General features: G+C 33.3%; 1 protein-coding gene across 1 annotated transcript in view; it reads right to left on the bottom strand.

Moving 5' to 3' along the window:
• Positions 1–4,861: 4,861 nt before the first annotated feature.
• Positions 4,862–23,850, bottom strand: part of LOC136035635 (homeobox protein Hox-A1a-like) — a 31,568-nt gene continuing 12,579 nt past the window's right edge. The window contains exons 2-3 of the mRNA XM_065717529.1: positions 18,430–18,593; positions 4,862–5,796 (exon numbers count right to left, since the gene is read on the bottom strand). Coding sequence (XP_065573601.1) covers positions 5,614–5,796; positions 18,430–18,593 — 347 coding nt within the window. The 3' untranslated portion in view covers positions 4,862–5,613. The remainder of the gene's footprint in view (positions 5,797–18,429; positions 18,594–23,850) is intronic.

The raw sequence follows: 23,850 nt of genomic DNA, 5'->3' as shown, positions 1-23,850 counted from the left end.
ATATGGGGGTTGGAGACGGAGATCATGACCAAAAGCGGGGGAAGATAGACGATGTCCACCGTTGGAAAAACAGAGCCAAGGCCCAGGCGTACCTCTTGTTGACCATATGGGGTCGGTGGCCAATTAAGCAAACTATTTAGTTGTCTGTAAGCAAAAATAACACTCTAATGCAGAGGTTCTCAAGGTATAGAAGTAACCCTTTGGGTGGGGGGATAAAATAGCTTTACAATGGGGGGCATGATTTTTTTTTTAAACAAACATTTTATTGGTAAGACAAAAAAGATTTGTGAAATCTGCGTAATATTAATCGTGTTAAGTATGCTATTCACAATTTACGTGTTTTATTTGTATATTTAATACATTTACCGGTATGCCTAATTTACATATTTATGCACATTATGGTACTGTAAACATAACTGTTAAAATTATTCTTATGAGATGATGCACACCTGGGCCTGCCCAAAGCAGGGGAAGGGGGCTGAAAAGCTTGAGAACCTCTGCTCTAACCTCTTCAGTCAAAAGTAATTGCTACACGTTGTAAGTTTGCCATTTTATATTGATTGATTTTGGCTCGTTTTAAGGTTAAATTCAACCTTTACTTTTCATGAAAGTACATCGCCTTTTAAATTTCATAAAATCCATTAGACTATATATTAAATCGTTTCAACAATCTTGAATGATTTGCTTTTAATTTTGGCTCAACTACATTTCTGTTTAGAGCCCATACTATAAACTGAACAAAAAAGCTTAATTAACTCATCACGACTCATATGGAAGAAGCTAGTTTGAAAGCCGTAGGCTCTCATCTTTTCTGTCTGTTAGATAATTGTCTAGCCGGCACAAGAAAAGAATATCCAACAATTGCTTTTCAGTTTGGGGATACACCGTTGAGCGTAGCAAATAACAAGCTTTCATTGGCGAATGATGGATTAGGATTGATCGGCTGCGTTCCTCCCGTCTTCCTGTAAGCTGGCCAGATGGCTAAATAGGTTTTGCTTTCGCTTTGGGGTTTCGAATAAGTGTATTCCGTTCCTATTGGTTCGGTTGCATACCTTCAAGCTCATTATGTAGCAGCTATTCATTATAATTATCTATAAAACAGGAAGTTACACTGGGCCTCGAATTGGTAAACATGTTAGTTCGATTATATGCCAAAATTAGAACACAGTTGTAATTTTATTCAAGCTATAGGCAGGTCTCAATATTTGAATTGGTCACTGAGAAAAGAAAACATTCCACATGGGCGCCTACTGACATTTTTCATCAAGGGGAGGCAAGCATGCCATACTTTTGTGGGGGAGGGTCGAGGCCGTATCCAGGGGGGATACGGAAATCTCGCCTAAATTTTGCTCACATAAACAAATTTTTGATACGTCTTTTTAAATTTTTCTCATAAGACTACCCTAAAAAATACCCACTCCCCGAAAAAAATTGTAGATACGCCGTTAGGAAGGGGATTAATATTGGAGCAATTGATTTCTGTATTTTGTATAGAAGCGAGAATCCGTTTTGAAATAAATTCGACCGATTTCAATGCGGGCCCAACTGAGGATGGTATATAAGGACTCCATTCTTTTAATTATTTTCAAAATATTCTATAATCCCCCCATAGATTAAGATAAAGAGCTTGTATATAAGACGGAAAAGTCGAAGTGACCTCATTGGTGACTTTTCGATCAACCTCCTTTCAATCTCTTGTGATTTTACACCCAAGAAAATTTTCCTATTGTTTGGGCTTGGAAAGGTGGGAGGCAATTTAATCACTGGGATGACCAAAAACTTTAATGAATTGAACGATATTACATTATAAAAATAAACATGAAGCTAGTCCAAAATAAAACCATCAAAATAACTTAAAATTAGTGATTCACACGCAAAAAAGTTTTCCCGTGGCTTGGGCCAGGAGGGGGGGGGGGGTGATTGTATCATTTGACCAAAATCCCTATGAAGTGGGTAATATTGCGCTATCTAAAATAAACATAAATTTAGTAAACAAAAATACTTATATTGTTGCTAAGCCTTTCCCTTCTCACAGAAAAATGCCCATAAGTTAATTGCACCTGAGAACCAGGGTCGTATCATGGATTTCGTTGGGAAGGAGGTATATTTTCTGGAGGGTGGATATAAGAAAAAAACTTTAGAAAACACATCAAATATTCGTTTATATGCATTTTGTTACGTTTTAACGAGCCGTACAAACATTTCGAGGAGGGGGGGGGGCAAAACTCCTACCCTCTGGATAAGACTTTGATTGGAACCAAATCTATATATTTCTTTTTCTATTTTTGGATCAATAGTTCAGATACGTGGCCCTAATAAAAATTTTTTTTGCACAATTTCAAAATGGAATCGGTAATTATTCTCCATCATCCAAAGTGTTTGCGTGAAACGTTTTGATATTTGCTATTTTGCAAAATCTATTCGAATAAAGCAAAATGTTTAATTGCTTTATTTATTTTGCACAGAAATACTTTCTAATACAGTCGTGTGTGTTTTAAAGGCCTTTTTAGGAGGGGGATAGGGGGTTTGAACACACCCCCCCCAAAAAAAAATTGTCCAATTCGTAAAAAGTAGTAAAAATAGACAAAATACATTTTGGTGATTTTTAATGTAACCCCCTACCCCCCCCCCCGAAAAAACCTAGATTTGACCATGGTGCTGACCTCAAAAAAGCTATCACGTTTTAACGTTTTCTTATTATTTAGCCAATTTTGACGCTTAGAAACAACACGGACTAAAGTATATCTTTAATGATTATCTAGAAATTAATCTCATCGCGTCTCCTTGGAAGTGCTTGGCTTTAAAGTAACATATTCAAAGTTGCGTTTCGAATTTGTTAATACGCCATACATATCATTATTATTGTCCAGTAATCACCTTTTTGTGTAACTCTCTATTTATATCCGTAGGTAATTTGTCACTGCAGTATTAACCAGGAGAAGTTTTATATCACTTAATGCCTGTTTTTTGATTGATTGTCCCTTTGTCGAACCAAATTTGAAAATCAGCCTACAGAAAAGTAATAATTCAGATAATAATAGGTTTGAAATTCTGTCACAACCATTATATTTACTTTATTTATATTTATTAAGACACATGAAAGGAAATTTGTTTATTTGTTTTGTTTCTTTTGTTGGTTTGTATACAACATATTTGTTCATTTTGTTTATTTGCTTTCTTGCTTTCTTCCACCGTTTATTGCTTCCACCGTTTATTTGCTTTCTTGCACCGTAGAGTGCAGACTTGGCCAGAATTGCACCAAATTACGCAGAGCTATGTTTTGTTGTTGATGGGTTTTTTTGTAACAAAATTTTTTAAGAATGAAAGTCGTCTCCGTTGTTATTGATAAATAGGTTCTCGATGCCTTAAATAAAGAAAACAAAAAACGATTCTAGCAAGATAAATAAGAAGATCTTGGTAAAGGGGTAAAGTTCCATCTGACAAATATACAGACTGCTCCTCCCTGTATAACTGCTGGAGACCTTATATCCTTGATTCACTTCAATGGGGAAATAAAAAAACTTTATTTTTGTTAAAAAAATAAGGGGCTATTTTTTCATCCCCAACAGGCGAAAGTAACCCATTAATGTCCTCAAACCATGGGCGTATCCAGGATTTGTTCGAGGGAGGGTAAAATGAAACACTTTAAGAAAACACTGCAAAAGCCTTTCGGTGGAATTCAACCCCCCCCCCCCCTACTGGATACGGTCCTGTCTCAAACGTTGGGAGTTTTTTGTTTGTTTGTTTTTAGTTAAAAAAAAGCCTACATTGTATATAAAACTGTTAAAAGTTGTTGGAACAAAATAAATATAATTTTTACAGCTTAGCCTAAACCCTTTGATTTATTCCTTTTTGACTCTAATATATATATATATATATATATATATATATATATATATATATATATATATATATATATATATATATATATATATATATATATATATATATACCCTTGGGATTTTTAACAACAAGTATACAGCTTTAATAAATGGGCATCAAAGTAAATTTTTTCAAGAATACAGAATTAAACTATTTTTTAGGAGGAGAAATAAATTTTTAATGAGGAGGAATCAATTTATTTTTGAAATATATTGTTTTTCGTAAAAATTTCGGCATTCAAGGGGCTGAGGGATCCACACTTATTGTGGACACATCTGCAAAATAAGCATAAAGTTTGCATTTGAATTTGTTATGCTTTTACCTGGAAAAATTAAGTATATGATTTAGATATGTAATTATTTTGGTAAATGCACACATGCACGGCTATGTTCCGAGGAGGGTGCGAATTTGTTGAAGATAAAAAAAAAACACGTTAATTTGTCTCCAAATACGAGCAAACACAGGAAAAATCGTAAAGATACCCATATTTTAAGGGGACATGGACACTACGACTTCCCACGTGATTGCTTTTTAAAACATATTTCACACTAAGAACAGCAGCATATATCCAAATTCTAATTACGCGTTTCTTTCAAAACTAAGTGACTGTAATTTATAACCGAAAGATAAGTTAAACTCACCATCCGTTTGATTTTAGTGGCTATCTTGTACTTCAAGAAAATTGTTTTATATGAATGAATCTTGCGCAACACCTAAGATGGTACATATAATGAAAAAAGAAATCACCAATGAAACAGAACAAACACATAAAAAAAACACAGAAGGAGAGAGGGCTTAATTAAGGGTTAGGGGTTGACTTCAAAGGAGATACAAAATAGACTTATTATATAGAAATGGTTGAAGAATTATTTAGAAATCGTAAAAATCCTAAATTTCATAGGAGAGAGCCTGGAGTCCCTCCCCCGTCCCAACAACTTAGTGCCTTCAGATGAGCCTTGCAGCATTTAAAAAAAACAAATTTAATAATCAAATATTTATTTTAAATCGATTTATCTCATGATCTTAAAAGACAAAAAATAACACTAGAGAAAATACGCATAATAAACGTTAAAATACAGAGTATTATTAAACATCGAGATACGACATTATATACATAGACACGTGGTAGTTCCTTTTTTTCACAAATGATAAATAGACCTATTTGCCCAAAAATTGCACCGTTTAAACTTAAACAACTAATATATGACTTCGAGCTAGTCGTAATAGTACGCACAACACAATTGTCTGAACAATATAAATTATTTGATTTTAATTTCTGAGGCGACGTCCCTTTTTTGTCACAGGACGGAAACTTTTTGCAACGATAAAAGGAAAAAAGTTCAAATTGAAAAGCAAAACAGAACTTATGATTTTCACCTTTATTCTGCCTTTGTTTATTTTAAGCCCTTGCCGCACCACAACCAAGAATTAAGTGTCACTAGCCCTTATTTCTAAAAAGTTATCCATCCAACAGAATTGCTAGCCCAATAAAATTTCGTTGAGATACGAATTCATGAATAGTCAGATCTAGTTCGATAATGTCATCAAACTGAAATTACTTCGAGAACGAAAAATTGACACTATGTGACAAACTTCTATTCTGGCATTACTTGACAGCTGCCGCCCAAGTTCTTTCAAGTTTGACTAGGCGTTTGGGCGGAGATGTCGAAAGATATCACCTTCCAGTTTAGCACAGGTCGGTAAATTATTTAAGGATTAAGAATCCTTACTTCACAGGGGGCTTGGAGGTGACTCTTTCTTCGGAACTGTCATGGCATTATTACTGTTTTCGGAGTCGGACTGTGGGGAGTTTGTCCCTCCAGGAGACGGGGCTAAGGGTGTATCTGGTGACACAAGGCCTTCCTTCATTCGCTTTTTCTGTTTCATTCTTCGATTTTGAAACCAGATTTTTACCTAAAAGCAAAAAAGGTCAGAAACTAGTTAGCCATCAAGAAGCTAGGTTCGATACTTGAAGAATTAAAAGTTAGGAATCGATTTTATAATATAAGATTTAAATAACAAGATTTAATCTTGAATACATTTTGTAGTACTATCAAACAGTTCGTGGTAACGAACTGTAGTAAGGAGCGACCCGGCTCAATAGTAACCAAAACTCTAAAAAATTGAACTTTGATATCAATAGCTACATCAAAAGAATCGCATTTTAATGCTGATTTTAAATATATAAGTTTCATCAAGTTTAGTCTTACCCATCAAAAGTTACGAGCCTGAGAAAATTTGCCTTATTTAGGAAAATAGGGGGAAACACCCCCTAAAAGTGGTAGGATCTTAACGAAAATGACACCATGAGATTCAGCGTATCAGAGAACCCTACTGTAGAAGTTTCAAGCTCCTACCTACAAAAATGTGGAATTTTGTATTTTTTGCCAGAAGACAAATCACGGGTGCGTGTTTATTTGTTTGTTTTTTTTTTTTGTTTTTTTTTTTTTTCTTTTCCCCAGGGGTCATCGTATCGACCAAGTAGTCCTAGAATGTCGCAAGAGGGCTCATTCTAACGGAAATGAAAAGTTCTAGTGCCCTTTTTAAGTGACCAAAAAAATTGGAGGGCATCTAGGCCCCCTCCCACGCTCATTTTTTTCCCAAAGTCAACGGATCAAAATTTTGAGATAGCCATTTTGTTCAACATCGTCGAAAACCATAATAACTATGTCTTTGGGGATGACTTACTCCCCCACAATCCCTGGGGGTGGGGCTGCAAGTTACAAACTTTGTCCAATGTTTACATATAGTAATGGTTATTGGGAAGTGTACAGACGTTTTTAGGGGGATTTTATTTTGTTTAGGGGTGGGGCTGGGGGGGGGCTATGTTGGAGGATCTTTCCTTGGAGGAATCTGTCATGGGGGAAGAAAAATTTAATGACAAGGGCGCAGGATTCTCTAGCATTACTATAAGAAAACAATGAAAAACAAACATGAAAACGTTTTTTCAAATGAAAGGAAGAAGTAGCATTGAAACTTAAAACGAACAGAGATTATTACGCATATGAGGGGTTCTAAAAATACTTTAGCATAAAGAGCGAGGTATTTAGGAGGAGATAAATACCTTGCTCTTTATGCTAAAGTATTTTTAGTAATTTCAACTATTTATTCTACGGCCTTTCTGATTCAGGGGTCATTCTTAAAGAATTGGGACAAAACTTAAGATTTAGTGTAAAGAGCGAGGTATTAACGAGGGTACAAACCCCCTCGTATACATAATAAAAATATAAGGTTATGAGTTTGTTATGTAAGTTAATTCTTAAGTTACGTATATTTTTTACTAATAAAAACGTTCATTAAAAATTAAAAGTTCTAGTTGCCTTTTTAAGTAACCGAAAAATTGGAGGGCAACTAGGCCTCCTTCTCCACCCCTTATTTCTCAAAATCGTCTGATCAAAACTAAGAGAAAGCCATTTAGCCAAAAAAAAGAATTAATATACAAATTTCATTTTAATACTTTATATGCGGAGAGCCAAAACCAAACATGCATTAATTCAAAAACGTTCAGAAATTAAATAAAAAAAAACTAATTTTTTTAGCTGAAAGTAAGGAGCGATATTAAAACTTAAAACGAACAGAAATTACTCCGTATATGAAATGAGTTGTCCCCTCCACAATCCCTCGCTCTTTACGCTAAAGTTTGACTCTTTGCCACAATTCTACTTTTTAAAACAATTAAAAGCTTTAGCGTAAAGAGCGAGGGATTGTGGAGGGGACAACTCATTTCATATACGGAGTAATTTCTGTTCGTTTTAAGTTTTAATATCGCTCCTTACTTTCAGCTAAAAAAATTAGTTTTTTTTTATTTAATTCTAAATGAATCTACGCGTATTACAGAAATCAGTTTTTGTTCATTAGTATTCGTTGCCTTATATTAACTCAGAGATAAAAAGGAATTTTTACAATTGTTTTTCGGCCTGAAAGCGAAGAAGGGACAGGGGGCTACCACGCTCGTTTAAGGTTTGAACTAGATATCTGACCAATGACTAAAATATTAAACAGGGTTTATTATTGGTGCTGATTCACTGCAGTACTAAACACGGTACTTGTGTGATAAACGCCCGACCTAATGTTCTTCTAATATGTTTCTCTGGCGCTCAATTCTAATGAAATAAGCCAAATTAGAATAAAAAAAAATAATATTTAGAAACAAATTTGGGCTATATATTTGCACATTGGGGGATTAAGTCGGGTGGGTCTGCATGCCTTATGTGTTAGATACAATCATTTCGCATATTATGTAGTAAGAATTGTTTTTTTAATTTCACACTGTCCAAATACTTTGCAACCCCCCCCCCCTAACGTGCAAATATATAGCCCAAATTATACATTTTCAATCTATTCTGTCACTTCTCTTTGTCTTGTCTCATGCTAAGCTGAAAGAAACTAGCGAAAAAAACAATTTCTATAATGCGTCAATGAATGAACAACTTGAGCAGTAGCGCTGCTTCTAAAATGAATATTACACACCAGCTAACGCAAATTATAACAGGACATTGTCGGTTAAATTATTTCTAAAATAAAATTGGAAAAGCTAGAAGCGGAGAGTGCATTTGTGGTGATAGTGAAACTTGTAGCCACTTCCTGTTTACTTGTTCTGTTTATTTCTTACAACGTTTTGGTAAAGAACTAGAATTCCATTCTTTAGGAATTAAATTTCCATTTTGTCCTAGTTCAGTAATTTCTGATAAAGTATTAAGGAAATGTTTGAACAGATTTCTGTATTCAACTAGAAGACTGGTTTGATACTAATATTTGATATCTATACCTGATTGCTGCCTTTGATTGTAGCATTTATTAGTTTCATTTATTCTAGATTTTTTTCTTTCGTTGTAGTGTTAGTTTGTAGACATTTAGCAGTGAAATACTTTTAAAGGTTCTTTCACTTAATAAAAATCATCATCATCATCACCCTAAACATTTTAAAACTATTTGGAAAGTCATATTATCATTACTTTTTTTATCCTACGTTCTGGAAACCCTCCTAGTATGGCTTTTGTAAAGGTGGCCAGTTTCTTTGTTTATCATGTTTAAAATTGTTTATCAGGTTAAGTTTATTATTTTCAGTTTTTTCTTTTTTTATATAAACTTCTTTTGCATTTGATCCGTTAGTTCTTCTTCGGAGCTGATTTGTATCAAAAGGATTGGAGCTTCAGTCTTTTATCTCAGACTGTAGTTTATAGCACGTTTTGACTGAAACTTGGGTCACTAGGTATTTATGGTTTAAACACCTTCGGATTAAAAAATATGAAACTTTAAGTTCCCAAATAAAAACTAAGTGGTGGGAAGTAGCACAAGAGTTATAAATGAAATATAACTGTGCTATATGTTTTTATGCATTATTGTTATGTTTTTACGAGTCTTACAAACATTTTTGGGGGATATCAATGAAAATATTTAAAAATTTGAATTTGAATGATTGTTTAAGTTCTATTTGGTTTGAAGTTATTTTGAGACCTGAATGAACTACTGATTTATATCTTAATGATCAAAAAAACCTTTTTAGGACTAAAAAAAAAAATATTTGAACCGTGGATAAAATTCAAGTTAAGCATAAGCTTTGCTCCTTGGGAGTAGAAAATCTTTCATATCGTGATTCAAAACTCTGATGCAACTGCGTAAGTTACGCAGTTGCATCAAGAGGTTAGGTTAGATCTAGCCTAACATACCCCTAACCTAACCCATCAAATAGCCTATCACCTTGTCCCTTAATTCAAGTGAAAAACTCCGAATTATTAAACAAAAGGCTAAAAACAGAAGAATGATTAGTTTCAATTAAAAAATGAAGACAAGAAATAAATGAAAAGGATTTTTGATCTGCTCATAGGCCGAATCAATGGCTTGAAAAGCTATAAAAAAAAGGGGGCTTATAAAAACGCGCATCAAAACGTTTAAATGGATTTTTTTATGTTTTTATGAATCAAAAAAATTCCTGGGGATCAAAACCTGTACCCCCCCCCCAGGATAGCCTTGTATAGGGCCAATTGATACAACGAATGAAAAATAAACTTTTTCAAACAAAGACAAAGAGAGATAGTAAAACTCAAAGCCAATAGAAATTGTAAAAGAAAAAAATAATAATATAAAGTGGGACTGCCACCCCGTCAATGTTAAATCATTACTTTCTCAATTTCTGGAATGTTTACTAGAGCATGTGAGCAAAGTATGTTGTAGCAAATCTTTATTATATTTTAAAGTGCAAGCTTATGGCTTCTTGCGCATTTTGTTTCTTTCTTCTCATTTTTATTGTGTAAGATTGATTGGACTCCATTTAATCTGTTTAGTTTATTTAACATTATTTTGTTGAGTTATTTTTTAGTCTCTATATTGTTTCCCTTTGATTTAGTGCTTAAATGAATTTTATAACACCCCCCCCCCAATTTACAAACCTAGAATCCTTTGGGAAATTATTAACAGGGATTCAGTGTAAGTTTAATTTATTATGAATAATTTTTTTTTTTTGGGGGGGGGGGGCTCAAGTTGATGAGCTATTCCACTGTTATTGTTTTTGACTAATTAATTTACAGAAAGACAATAATCATTAAAAAACAGAGACGTTATAATTTCTGAACTGTTTGTGTATACGGTATAAAGTGTAAACTTTCACTAATTATGTCGTTTAAACATTAGATTTTTGTCTTAAGATATTATTAAATAAAAAATTGTAATGCTCCGACGACAAAGAATTTCACCAAGCTAAAGGCTTGAGCGAGAAACTTAATCGTTTATCAAACATAAATGTTTTCATCGAGGAAATAAAAACACTTGGAATCGGCCTAATCATGTTTTTATTCTCGCATCTTTCAAACTCTCTCCACAAGTGACAATAGGACATCAGAAGAATGATGGATTGCAGCAAAACAATGTCTCAGCGGGCACGACGATTGTGATCTATCCTCTGCAGCGGTTTTGCCTGAAGTTTCGCTTCGGGAATCTGGTTGACAGTATTGAAAAAATCATTTGCGTCTCACGTGCCTCCGTCGGATTATTTTTGACCGGGGGTAGGAAGCGGAGACTGATCATAATCGTTTTCTACAATTCATAACAGTCAAGGCCGTAACTAGGGGGGTCTTAACCCCCCCCCGAAATATTTGTCCGATTCGTAATAACGTAACAGCAATATAAACAATTTTTTGCATTTTCTAAGGTTTTTTCGTACCCCCCCCCCCCCCCAAAAAAAATATATTGTACCCTCCCCCTCCAAAAAATCCTGGATATGGTCCTGATAACAGCGGTATATTTTTTCAGTATGGGTATCAAATACCACTGCAACATCAAACTCTGAAGAGGCACATTTTATTAAAATAAGGGTATTTATGTATTATACCAAACACACTCGAAAAGTTTGATCTCTTGGATATGCGAAAACCAGTTTTTGTCTGTCTGTATTCAGAGACAATTAGCTCCGAATGGTGTGTTTTTTTTTCATTTCTGATATAGTAACATAAAAAGCAAATCTAAGAAAGGAATAAAATACTGAAACTTTGTAATCATTAGTAAATTAAAAAAGTTTTTAAACTGAAAGTAAAGGTTAACATTAAAACTTAAAACGAATAGAAAAAAATTAGTATATGATGGGGGCTGCCCCTTCTTCAAAACTCGCTCTTTACGCTAAAGTCATAAACTGTATTAAAAATACTTCTTATTTAAAATCAACGGCCATCGTGTTTGAGTAGTCTTTCCGAAAGGCTCAGGACAAAATGTAAACTCTTGCGTAAAGAGCGAGGGTTAGAAATGGAGCAGCCTCTTTTACAGTATAATTTCTGTTGGTTTTTAGTTTTACTGTTGCTCCATACTTTCAATTAAAAAATTGCCTTTTTTATTTAATTTCTGAGCACTTTTCTGGACCTTTAAATTACACTGAATCAAATAGCTATCTTAAAATTTTGTCGGATGTCTTTGGGGAAAATGGGCATGAGAGAGGGGATAGTTTCCCGCCAATCTTTTTGGTTACTTAAAAGCAGAATTAGAACTTTTGATTACAGTTCTAATAAGGTCTCTCTCGATCTTTTAGGGCCATTGGTTTGATATAATCACTCATGGGAAAAACAAAACAATAAAATAACTGCGTCCGTGATCTTTCTTCATCCAAAAAAAAAAAGAAATTCCAAATTTTTGTAAACCGGAGCTTGAAACCTCTACAACAAGATTATGTGTCGTGCTGAATCTGTTGGTGTGATTTGCATTAAGATCGCATATTTTTTGGAGGTTGTTTTGCCCTTTGTTCCAAAATCAGGTAGATTTTCTCAGGCACATATCTTTTGATGGGTTAAATTAAACTTAATGAATATTATATATTTGGAATCAGCATAAAAATTCAGTTCTTGTGATGTATCTATTTTTTTTAATCAAAATGTAATTTTTAAAGTATCAGTTGTTATTAGGCCGAGTCGCTCCTTAATTGCAGATCGTTACCATGAACTATGTGATTTGTGGATCTGGGGCACAGAGCTAGAGAGAGGGAGAGAGAGAGAGGGGGGAGAGGGAGAGAGAGAAATAAAAAGAGAAGCATAGGAGTGGCTATTTAAAAAAATGCTTTATCTGAAAGACTTATGATGTAGTAAATAAAATACGCAAAAGTGGGAGGACAGCTTGCAGACATGTAAGTGGAATTTATTTCAAAGGAAGTTCGAAATTTTGGCATGAGAAATATAAATTCGAAAAAGATAGGTGAACTTTATATGAAATAAAAGAAATTATTTGCAAAATAAAAGTGATATTAGTGTTTTGGAATGGCCGCGAGAAACAAAGACCTTTAGTCAGCGTACAGACATGGTTGTATAACAATGACTTTCAAGTAATTATTTTTATAATTTAGTTTATTTCTTAGCATTTGAGCTACAGGTTGACAATTATTTAGAAAAGAAATCTGTTCATCAGTCGCATCAGATGGTAAACAAAGGTGGTGATGATGGAAATCAGGAACGGAAAAGTTGAAGGATTATGTAGGTATATATATATTTAGGTAGCGCTACAGCTAAGTATTAAGGATAGCAGAATGCTTTAACAAGCAGGACATCAAAAGCCTAACCTGCTTTCACTCAGAGTAGGAGCTTACGGTAATTATATCAAAAGAATTGGGATAAGCTTAGAATTGGGGCTGTTAAGAAGGAAATATGTTAAGAAAACAATTCTTACATCATATTATGCAGAAAATTCGTAGTTAAGACATTTTAAAGGAATTTCCACTATATATTCAACCTCCTCCCTTAATGTGCCAGTGGATATTCCAGATTGTGCATTTCCCATGTATTTTGCCTTGTGTCACTATTGTTTCAATCCGAGTACCCGTAAATTGAATCAACGCTGACTAAATCAAGAAACGGAGAAACACATGGAAAATATGTAATTTGGGCTATATATTTGCATATTAGGAGGGGAGTGAGTGCAGCATAGTAGAGTCACAGTCAAAATGTGTGAATTATGATTTTTCTGCATATTATGAAGTAAGAATTGTTTTATTAACATGCTTCATTTTCAACAGGTTTGTACCAAATAATTTTATTCTACAATCCTCTACATTATAGAAGGCCTTAGCCTTAAGTATGTACAGCGATCTTTGGTTGATTTGGAATATTTTTGTATCTGCACATTTCTTTGATAGGCTAACATCTAAGAATACCCTAGGCATTCTAATATTATATTACTATTTTAACATAAATTTATTATTACTATGATTTAAAATGTCTTTTTATATATAATATAGAATATATATTTAACATATCATTTTATATAATATCTTATAATAAATTAATATTATTTTATACAATCCACATGTATATTTCATTTTGACCTCCATGTCAGTTTACTTGTGAGTGACCATTGGAGAGATGCCCTTCGTCAACATCTAACATTTTTTATACCCCCTCCCTTGTTGTTAGTTTTTGGTTAGGTCTTCAGACCTTACATAGAGTCCTTAGAGGCATGATTCCCAACATAGGCCACAGGCTCCGCCCTTGGGGTATGGCAATATTCTGATGGGTCAAGCCTAGGACGTGCAGCCTTCGGCTGACCATACTCTAGAACCTTAATTTTGAAAACAAATTGTCATTTGAATAACGTCGTATTCATATACATTTAAAGAGCGAAAAATTTTAATGGTAGTATTGTAATGACGTCATGCATTGTGTTGAATACAAACAAAAAATTAGTAGAGGACGACTCAAAAAAAGATGCACCGAAATTTGATTAGCAAAACTAAAATATCACGCGAGGGGTATTAAGATTTTAGAAATTACTAGGTGGGGCATTGCCCAAAATCGGATGGGAACTACTGCCGTAGAGTTTCGTGTGTATAAAATAGTCTCCTTACATCATACCTTTAGGAAATCTAAATCGTCTCGGGTTTCTCAGTGTAATTACGCCGACATTTGGAGTCTTGTATTTTAGTCATTGATCATGATACATATTTTGAGAAAAACCGTTCCAGATTTATTTGGTTCTTCAAAATCCTGTATTACTGCCAAACTTCATATTTAAATTCACTTACCGTAAACGAATAATAAAAAAAGTGCCAAGTAGAAAATTGAACAAAATTGGTCGTAATAGATAATCGCTCTATTAACCAAAAACCATTACAGATAATTCTTCGATAACATACATTTCATTACAGTGTCTCAGAAATAGCAGTTATAGTAAAGTTGTTCTGTTGGGTTGAAAAAAAAAATGCAAATTTTGAATGCTCCAGGTTTAGGGAGGGTTTATCTTTTCGAACTATCTTTCATTTATATATTTTCTTTCTTTTCTTTCTTTTATATCTTTTCTTTTGTATCTTTCTTTATATATTTTCTTTCTTTCATATCTTTTCAAGTAATATAATTTCTATTGGGTACAGAGTTGAAAATTAGAACTAATTTGTATTTGAAATTATTTCTTTATAATGCCCATCCACAAAAAATGTATAATTATCATTGCCGCTAAATGAAATCATTTATGACGCCAGGGCGGCACAGAAACCTGATGTGCCACTTGTAGAAAAGCTTTATGTAAGTTCAGTTTTAAATGTCAAGCTCAGAGTTTATACGAGTTATTTATGTTAACACCTTATGTGTCAGAAGAAAAAGGCTTTTCACTATTTATTAAAAGGGGCGTAATTTGTTATGGGAGAGGAGTGCAGCTGCCCCCCCCCCCGGACCCCAATTTGCCCCCAGATGAAATTTAGTATCTGCATTGTCAAAATTAAGACGAGGCTGCATAATTTAAGCATCCACAGCAACAAATAAGTTTTGTTTGGTATATATCTGCCTTTATTCTACTATATTGCTAGTTTTCGCTGTCACTCTCATTTGATTTAGGGAAATTGGCTCCAAGTTTTCCCCCCTCCCCCTCGTAGGATTTGGGGGAAATTGAGCCACTGTTTATAAAAGTAAAAAAAATAGAGTCGATGAAATTGATTTTTTAGTGAAATTCTGAAACTTTAGTTTTGAAAGTTTGGTAATTTCAGGCACACTCAACCCAAAACTCAGAGGGATCAGACTTTATTAATCTTTTTATCCTAGCTCAAAAGGTATTGGAGGACATCAAGATAACACAACTTTTCACAATATTATCATTAATTTTTTGAAAAATCCTAAATTTTCCTAAAAGTATTTCGTCAATTTTGGCAAACATTTTATATTTGCAAGTAGCATTTGGGACTAAATTTTGCTAAAAGAATGGGTGTAACCCTATCTTTATCCTAATCTGGATTTATAATTCATTGAGTGTATTACCGAGTGACCAGATCCATTTTGAACTGAGTCGGACGTTGATGGATTGCAGTGAATGCGCGCTACATAGTTGAATATTCGGAGGGTGTCAATGCGAGCTCGCCGTTCAATCATTGCCAACAATAAAAGGAAGTCAGATAGCAAGAATTGTTCTCAACATAAAAACATATCGACTTTTTCAAGTATTCTAAACTTCAAAACAAGATCGCTTGCAATTCTAAAAATGTGCATTAGTTTTTACATTATGGATTGTTCCTTTCAGAAAACTTTTAAAAAGTTACCATCTTTTTAAAAAAACATAATTTTGTGATTGGAATGGCATGCTTTCTAATCCTGTAGTGATTGTGGATGTCAAATAGTATCTTTGTAGCTAATGGATATAGTATTCATATATCCATTTGTTATATGTATTATGCATATCCATTTGTATCTAGTGGATATATAATAGAAATAAATAAATACCTTTTGAAATAATAACACTAATAAAATAATAAACACCAATAAAGATAAACACCTTTCATAAGTGAAAAATATTCGAAATTTGATAAATGAAAATAATATTGTAGATTTAACATACCAAGCACATCAGAATAATTTGTTTTCCTTTAGATTCATCTTAGGTCTATTTATTCCTGAAAACCAGGATTTTCTAAAATTATTGTCTCGGTTATTTTGCAACTATTAAGATATTTCTCATTGTGTAAAGACTCTCCTTGGTGCCCCACTCAATAGTGAAAAGAAACAAGCGGGAACTTTTTCTGTTTATCCAAACTAAACCGAACGATCGTACTGCCAATATAATACCCGTATCACAAATTTTCACAACGTTTTAAAAAAAAAATATAGTCTAGTGAGAAAGTGATATTTTTCGAACCAGAAGAATAAAAAGATTCTATTTTTATGTAAATATTCAGTTTAAGGAATAATTTTTTCCCCACTAAAAAAAGTGACATGAGCTCCTTTTTCATGAGCTAACTAGAGAGAGCTCCTTTTTTAAGGAATAATATTTAAGGAATAATTTAAGGAATTATATAGGAATATTTTTTTTGTGTTGTCTTGGTCTTTGGCTTGGTTGTGTGGCTAAAATTAAATAATTGGCTTTTGCTTATGGTTCTTATCTTTTTTATTTTGTTGTCTTGGTCTTATTTCAACGATGGCTGCTAATCGCTGATTATATATAATGATAATTATAATAATTATAATATAATATAATAATAATATAATAAGCTGATTATGATAATCGCTAATCGCTAATCGCTGAATACCAATGATGGTAGCAGATATATAATATACTAGGAATATTTTCGTTAATAATTTATGTATGCTTCCTCAAAATACACAAAAATCAAAGGCAAGACAAGGGAAGTTTATTAATTTTTCCCTTATATCTCCCCCCCCTGACATAATGAAGATTTTACTATTATTGCTTTCATTATCAATACAGTTTGCCTGATTCCACGCAGTACACAAAATATATTGGACATACTTTTATTAAAGGGAGGTCGACTTTCAGAAATCATAGCTGCAAATTATTGTAAATCCTGTGTTTACTGCAAAATCATGAAAGTGGGACACTTGTCTTTTGGTCTAGAGTAAAACGACATGACGTCACTTTTCCCCCAACTATTTCATGTAAACCATTAAATTAAAACAATTTACGTTTTCTTTACATTTTTCACTTTTAAGGATAAACCCTAAAAGACAAAAAAAAATAATATATATATATATATATATATATATATATATATATATATATATATATATATATATATATATATATATATATATATATTATTATGTATAGAAAAAAATTATTTTTAAGGGAGAACTCGAAGAAGAAAAGAGAAATGGTCGAAAACATAAATCTTGTTGTTCTTTTTACTTGCTCTGGAAATACTATTTGAAAAGAAAATGGAATTCTTTAAGGGGACCTTAGAAATTATTATTTTCTATAGTGAAGTTACTAGCGTTGAAACTACCACAAATACTAGATTTAACCTACTCAAATATAGGCTACAAGTACAGATGCTCGAACAGCTGCAACCTATTATATTATTCAACAAAAATTACTCCTTTAAGAAAAAAAACTGTACTTATCAAACCAATGACAGGTTACACAAAGATAAGAAGACTTTCAACACTGTGCCTTTACGGAAAACCCTGAGTAAAGTTTTCCCTTTTCTGACACAAAATATAAGTAAATGGAGATATAGGCTTACTAGGGATGCATTGAAACTTGCTTAATTTAATATTTTAAAGATATGCTTATATGAGCGCTAAAAGAGGGTGCATTATAGGGGTAAAAGCTTAATATGTTGTAAAATCAAAGCATGTTTCAAAAAAGGAAGTTGAATATTCTTTGACATAGGACATTAAGTCGGTTTTTTATTTCCACGAAGCCTTGTCTCTAACAATGAATCTGGCAATAACAATTGCTTCTAAATAAGGTATGTGGAAAAAGAAGAATTATCATGGAAACCCAGTAACCAAACTGGTAAGATAGAAAAAAAAATACAGCATAGGATATTACAACCCCTACCGGTGCTGTTTACCTCCGTTTCATAGCGCTTCAGCCAGAAAGCACAATGGATGGCTGGGTGGCAGCCATCTTGGTCTGTTGCGTACCCTTTCTGTTTACCTTCCCCAGATTTTTCCGGGTACCCATTTAGAGCTGGAGCGACACTGGCTGAATCACGCCATTGACCTCCCTTCCAAACTAAAGAATCAGCAACACCAGATCTCTTACCCTTGTCCTCAATGGTAAAGGGTTTCAAATTTAGCGCGCCAACCACCCGGCTAGGACGGGTCTGGCATGATAAGGGAAAAGGGACTGACTTACTTGAGTTTCATTCAGTTGTAAAGCTGCTGCTATCTCTATCCTTCTTGCCCGCGTCAGGTACTTGTTAAAATGAAACTCTTTTTCTAATTCAGTTAATTGTTTCGTTGTGAAATTAGTTCTTCCAGTATTATTAGTCGTACCACCATAGTAATCATTTCTGGGTGCTAAAAAAAGAAAGTTTTATAGTTACGATCCTGCTTCTCAATAGCATTGGCAGAGGCTCATTTTCATTTATAACAAGGCTGTAGACTATACCAACTAGGCCTATGTAAGTTTTTCAACTTCCCATACAACCTCCATATCATTTAGAACCACTTGGGCTGTATCCAGGGTTTTTTGGGGGGAAGGGGTCACAAAGGGCTATTTTTCAGGGGTAGTGATTTTACAAAAAATTCAAAAATGCGCAAATATGCGTATTTTTATATTCATTTTGTTACGTTTTTGTCAGTCGGACAAACATTTCAGGGGGGCTTCAAATCCCTTATCCCCCTGGATACGACCTTGAGAACCACATACCCTTTTTTGATAATCAAATAACTAATGGTTGGCTTAAGACCTATATATTCCCTCATGGTTTAATCATTCATAATATACAGTAATTCTATCTATTTTCTTGATTCGTTTATACCTTTTCCCACTCGTTCTGCTTTTAGCTCATCAAGTAAATAAAAATTAGTGTCTAATTCAAATGAACTCGTAAAAAGGAAATAAGGATTGAAGGCAGTTTTAAATATAAACCCAATTATTAGGAACAAGTCTGTGTCCAGGGGTGGAGAAGTTACGGGACCGAAACTCCCACCCCTAAAATTTTTGGCCGATTCGTAAAAAAAAGGTAACAAAAATGCATATAAGCGAATTTTTATGTGATTTGAAAAATATTTTGTTCCCTACCCCCCCCAACACAAATTTTGGATAAATTTATAGAGTGCCTAGTAAAACACAATTTATAAGAATACACATTTCAGAGAGTTTGAGAAAGATTTAATCTTTTGTCATGATTCCCGACTAATAGGCTATTAACTGCTGATTTTGAGCTGATCCCTTCCTTGTAGTCTATGTCTTAAATTATTATTGCAATATTTTGTAAACCATTATAATATATTTACAGCCTTAACCTTCCCTTCGGTTATTGGCAACTCTATCATTACAGATCAACTTTTTCAGAACTTTGATTTAGAGAGGTTAGGGTTAGCCAGAACCTCAATTTCAAAGCTCTAAAAAAATTGTTTCACAATAATGCAATAGAGTTATGAGCTTATAGCTTCTTGGTTCCACCTTGATGAGTGAATCTTGGTTGTTAGTTTTTTTCTTATGAAACTTGTAAAAAACAAACACTGACTACGAAATTAATTTTTAAATCATCCAATTCCCTTTTTTGATAATTTTGAACATTCCTGAAATCTTTATTTTAATTTGAATTGCATTTTAAAATTTTATATTAACAAATTTTATGGTAATAAAGTGAATTTTTAAAATTTATAACTGTAAATTTTGATTCCGCCAAATGACTATCACTTAGTATATCAATTTTGCCAATTTTGTTGGCGGCTAATATCAATTTTAATAGACAGGTTTTTCTGATGACAACAAAGAGTAACTTAAAAAAAAGTATTGAAGCTTATGCAGCATATAATTTTTTTTCCTAAAATCTAAGTTTGAATGTCCCAATTCATTAGTGACGGCTCCAGAGCCACCAGGGTCGTTTAATTAGAACAATAAAAAGCTTTTCTAAAAGCATCAAAAAAAAATTAGCGTGAAAAGCGAGGTGTTGAGGAGGGGGTAACTCTTCTTATTTACAAAATAATTTATAATTGTTTTAAATTTTAATGTTGCTCCTTACTTTGTGTTGAAAAAACTTGTTGTTTTTATTTAGTTGCTCACTTGAAATAAATGAAATATCAAAATCTCGCTGAGTTGAACCGTTTCCTTAATAATTGTTGAATTGCGCGACCTTATTTCCACAAATGTTATCATAACAAACTCTTAGCTGCTTTATTAAAATAGGGGGGTCGTTAAATACCTACAAGCTCAAAGCATTCGATGAATACCTTTTGTAAATCATGAAAAACAAATTGCAGGTTGAAACTCTTACGTACAAAGGAACTAAACAAACAAACAAACAGTTATATTGGATAACCCTCGTGAAAGCAGAAAAGAATAAATTAGCGTCGATTTTGGATAACTGAATGGCCATGACTGAATCAAACATGACTGGATGAATTAAATGCAAATGCATAACCCAAAACTACTTGAATTTAGAAAATCAGGGAAATATTCCTTCTAAAATTTGCTTTAGTCTTATCTAGGAAACATAAAATACAATAGAAAACAGAGCCGTGCCAATGGGGGAGGGAGGCAAGCAGGTCAGATGCCCCAGGTACCGCAGCTCGTGGATTGACCACTTGGATTGAAATTTTCAGTTTGATTCAGTTTTTTTGCTTATATTTGAGTAAGGAGGGGGTGCAAATTTATAGCCCGAAACTACTTGAATTTAGAAAATATATGATTATAGAAAATAAACAAAATTGGAAATATTCCTTCTAAAATTTGTGTTAGCCTTTTCGAAGAAACAGAAAAAAACAATAGAAAACAGAGCCGTTCCAATGGGGGAGGAAGGCAAGCAGGTCAGATGCCCCAGGTGCCGCAGCTGGGGGATTGACCAATTAGGTTGAAATTTTCAGTTTGATTCAGTTTTTTTTTGCTTATATTTGAGTCAGGAGAGGGCACAAAAGTATAACTCAAAACTATTTGAATTTAGAAAATATGTAACTGTAAAAATATATAGATAATTTAGGGAAATATTCCTTCTAAAATTTGGATTAGTCTTTTCGAAGAGACAAGAAACAATAGAAAACAGAGCTGTTCCAATGGGGGAGGGGAGCAAGCAGGTGTGATACCCAAGGTGCCGCAGTTGGGGGATTGACCAATTTGATAGAAATTTTCAGTTTGATTCACTTTTTTTTGAAAGGGGCACAAAAGTATAACCCAAAACTACTAGAATTTAGAAAACATATAATTGTAGAAAAAAAATATACATAAAATATATAGATAATTTAGGGAAATATTCCTTCTAAAATTTGCGTTAGCCTTTTCGAAGAAATAGAAAACACAATAGAAAACAGTGTACTTCTAATGGGGAGGGAGGCAAGTAGGTCAGATGCCCCAGGTGCCGCAGCTGGGGGATTAACCACTTTTATCAAATTTTTCAGTTTGATTCAGTTTTTTGCTTATATTTGAGTCAGGAGGAGGTGCTTTACTTAATTTTTCTGCGGGCAACACCAACCCTAGGAACGGTTCTGACAGAAAATAAATCACAGATCTAACTAACATAGAAGTATGAACATAATACCCATTGGTTGTAGCTATTCAAAAGATGGTATGTGAAAATTTTTGTCAAAAGAAAAGTTTTGACTAACTGTTGTTAAACAAAAAACCGTTGATAAAGTTTCCCAGAATGCTTTCCAATAATTAAGGTAGCTCTCAATATAATTAAAGGTGTTTATCATTTTTTTATAGAATATGTTGCATCTTTTTTCCAAAAATACAGAAATATCACGAATTTAGAGCTTTTTATGTAAAATCTGTGTTTGTCCTATCTTGAGAAGGGCAAACAAATATCATATGGCCTATTGCAAATAACTATTCATTATTGAGAATCAAACAACATACGAAAAATTAGTTTTTTTACCTGCATAACATGTACCATGTAACATGCCACACTTTGAACTAAAATTATACTGCATTGCTGTAAACACAAAATTCTTTTTATTATTTAAAAAAATATATATCTTAATTTGCGATTTATTATTAGCGATTAAATCATAATTATTGCCAGCTTGTAATAAAATTTAGTACAGAATGGAAAATATAATAAAAAATTTTACGCAAGGATACGTCCAGGATTTTTGTTCGGGGGGAAGGGCTACAAAACAAAATTTCAAAAAACAACTCAAAAAAATTTTATAGGAATTTTCTATGTTTCTATGATACGGACAAACATTCTTGGGGCGGATGGGTTGAAACCCCGAAACCAACCCACCTATCTGGATATAGCCTTGATCCCACATAGCCTTAAAAATAATGAGGAGCTACAAAAATCTATTGTTTCAGAAAACGTAAAATTTACTATTAGGATAGGAATTTTGATTCTTATTTCTTATATTATTTTTTTGAACTTGAAACCCAGAGTCTTTTTTAGCATTAACTATAAAAAAAATTGTAAAACGTGTGAATTTCGTACTCCTGGTTATTTTTTGTTTGGGAAACTTTTCCCAAAATATTTTAAATACTTTTGACACATTTTATTCAAAGAAATATTTTTTCCTGTCTCCATAATTTTGTGCAGTACTTTTTTTGCAGTATTTTTTTTTAGTGGAATTTGGTTTTTGCAGTTTTGCATAGTACTTTTTGTGGAATTTGTTTTATGTAGATTTATGCAAGATTTTTTTTTGTGGAATTTCTTTTATCCAGTACTTTATAGTGTTTCAGACAAAACTAAATTCTCAATTGTTATTACACAGAAACTCCTGATGATAGAAACACCGTCTTGACACTTTAAAATATAAAAAAAACTCTTATAAAATTAAAAGATTTGTTTTACAGTTTGTTATTCTGAAGTTTTGCAAAAAACCTCTAACGGTTTGATCTGGAAAAACTAGTGACTAATTTCATTGTTTGTATATCTGTAATAATTTAGCAGAGAAAAGGTTGGTACATTTTATTAAAGTCTAAGTAAGGCAGAGTGCCAAGGTAGAATTAGAGCAAAATCTTGGGGGGGGGATACGATAAAGGTGCCAATAATTGACAAAATTGACAAGTTTATTAAAAAGAAGTGAAAACAGAAAAAAACACGGAAGGAGAACGTCAGTAAAAATCTTGGGGAAGGCACTCCCATGGACATGCCAGTAGCATAGTGTGAAAATCAATAACACAACACACAAATTCGACTTTCATCAAATTATCCGATAGACCTGTCCTGGAAACACCAGCCATAAATAGCAGTGATCATCAGTGTAATGTATGCAAGGCTTTATCTAAGGGAGGGAGGGAGGGGGTAGGGTTTTTTACCCCCCCCCCCCCTCTGGCTCCAAATTTTTTTTTGACTCGTAAAAACGTAGCAAAGATACATATAAACAAATTTTGGATGTGCTTCTTAAAATTTGTTACCCCTCCCCCATCCTAAAAAGAAATCCTGGCTACGGTCTTGGATCCATATTTCGATAATTTTTTTGTATCAAATGTGAATTATACAGCTAAAAATCAATTTCAAGAAAAAAATCCAATAAACAAGGACTTTTTCAAGACAGGGAAAATAAAACCAATAAACCAGAATATTTTGCCTAAGCAGCCGTACCCTCAGCAAATTGAAAGGGAAACTAAATAAAAACTTGAAAAATAGCTTGAAAAAGAATAATATTAATT

This window comes from Artemia franciscana, chromosome 14 (genome assembly GCF_032884065.1).
Source record: "Artemia franciscana chromosome 14, ASM3288406v1, whole genome shotgun sequence".
Lineage (NCBI taxonomy): Eukaryota > Metazoa > Arthropoda > Branchiopoda > Anostraca > Artemiidae > Artemia > Artemia franciscana.
This window is presented reverse-complemented; position numbering and strand designations above follow the sequence as displayed.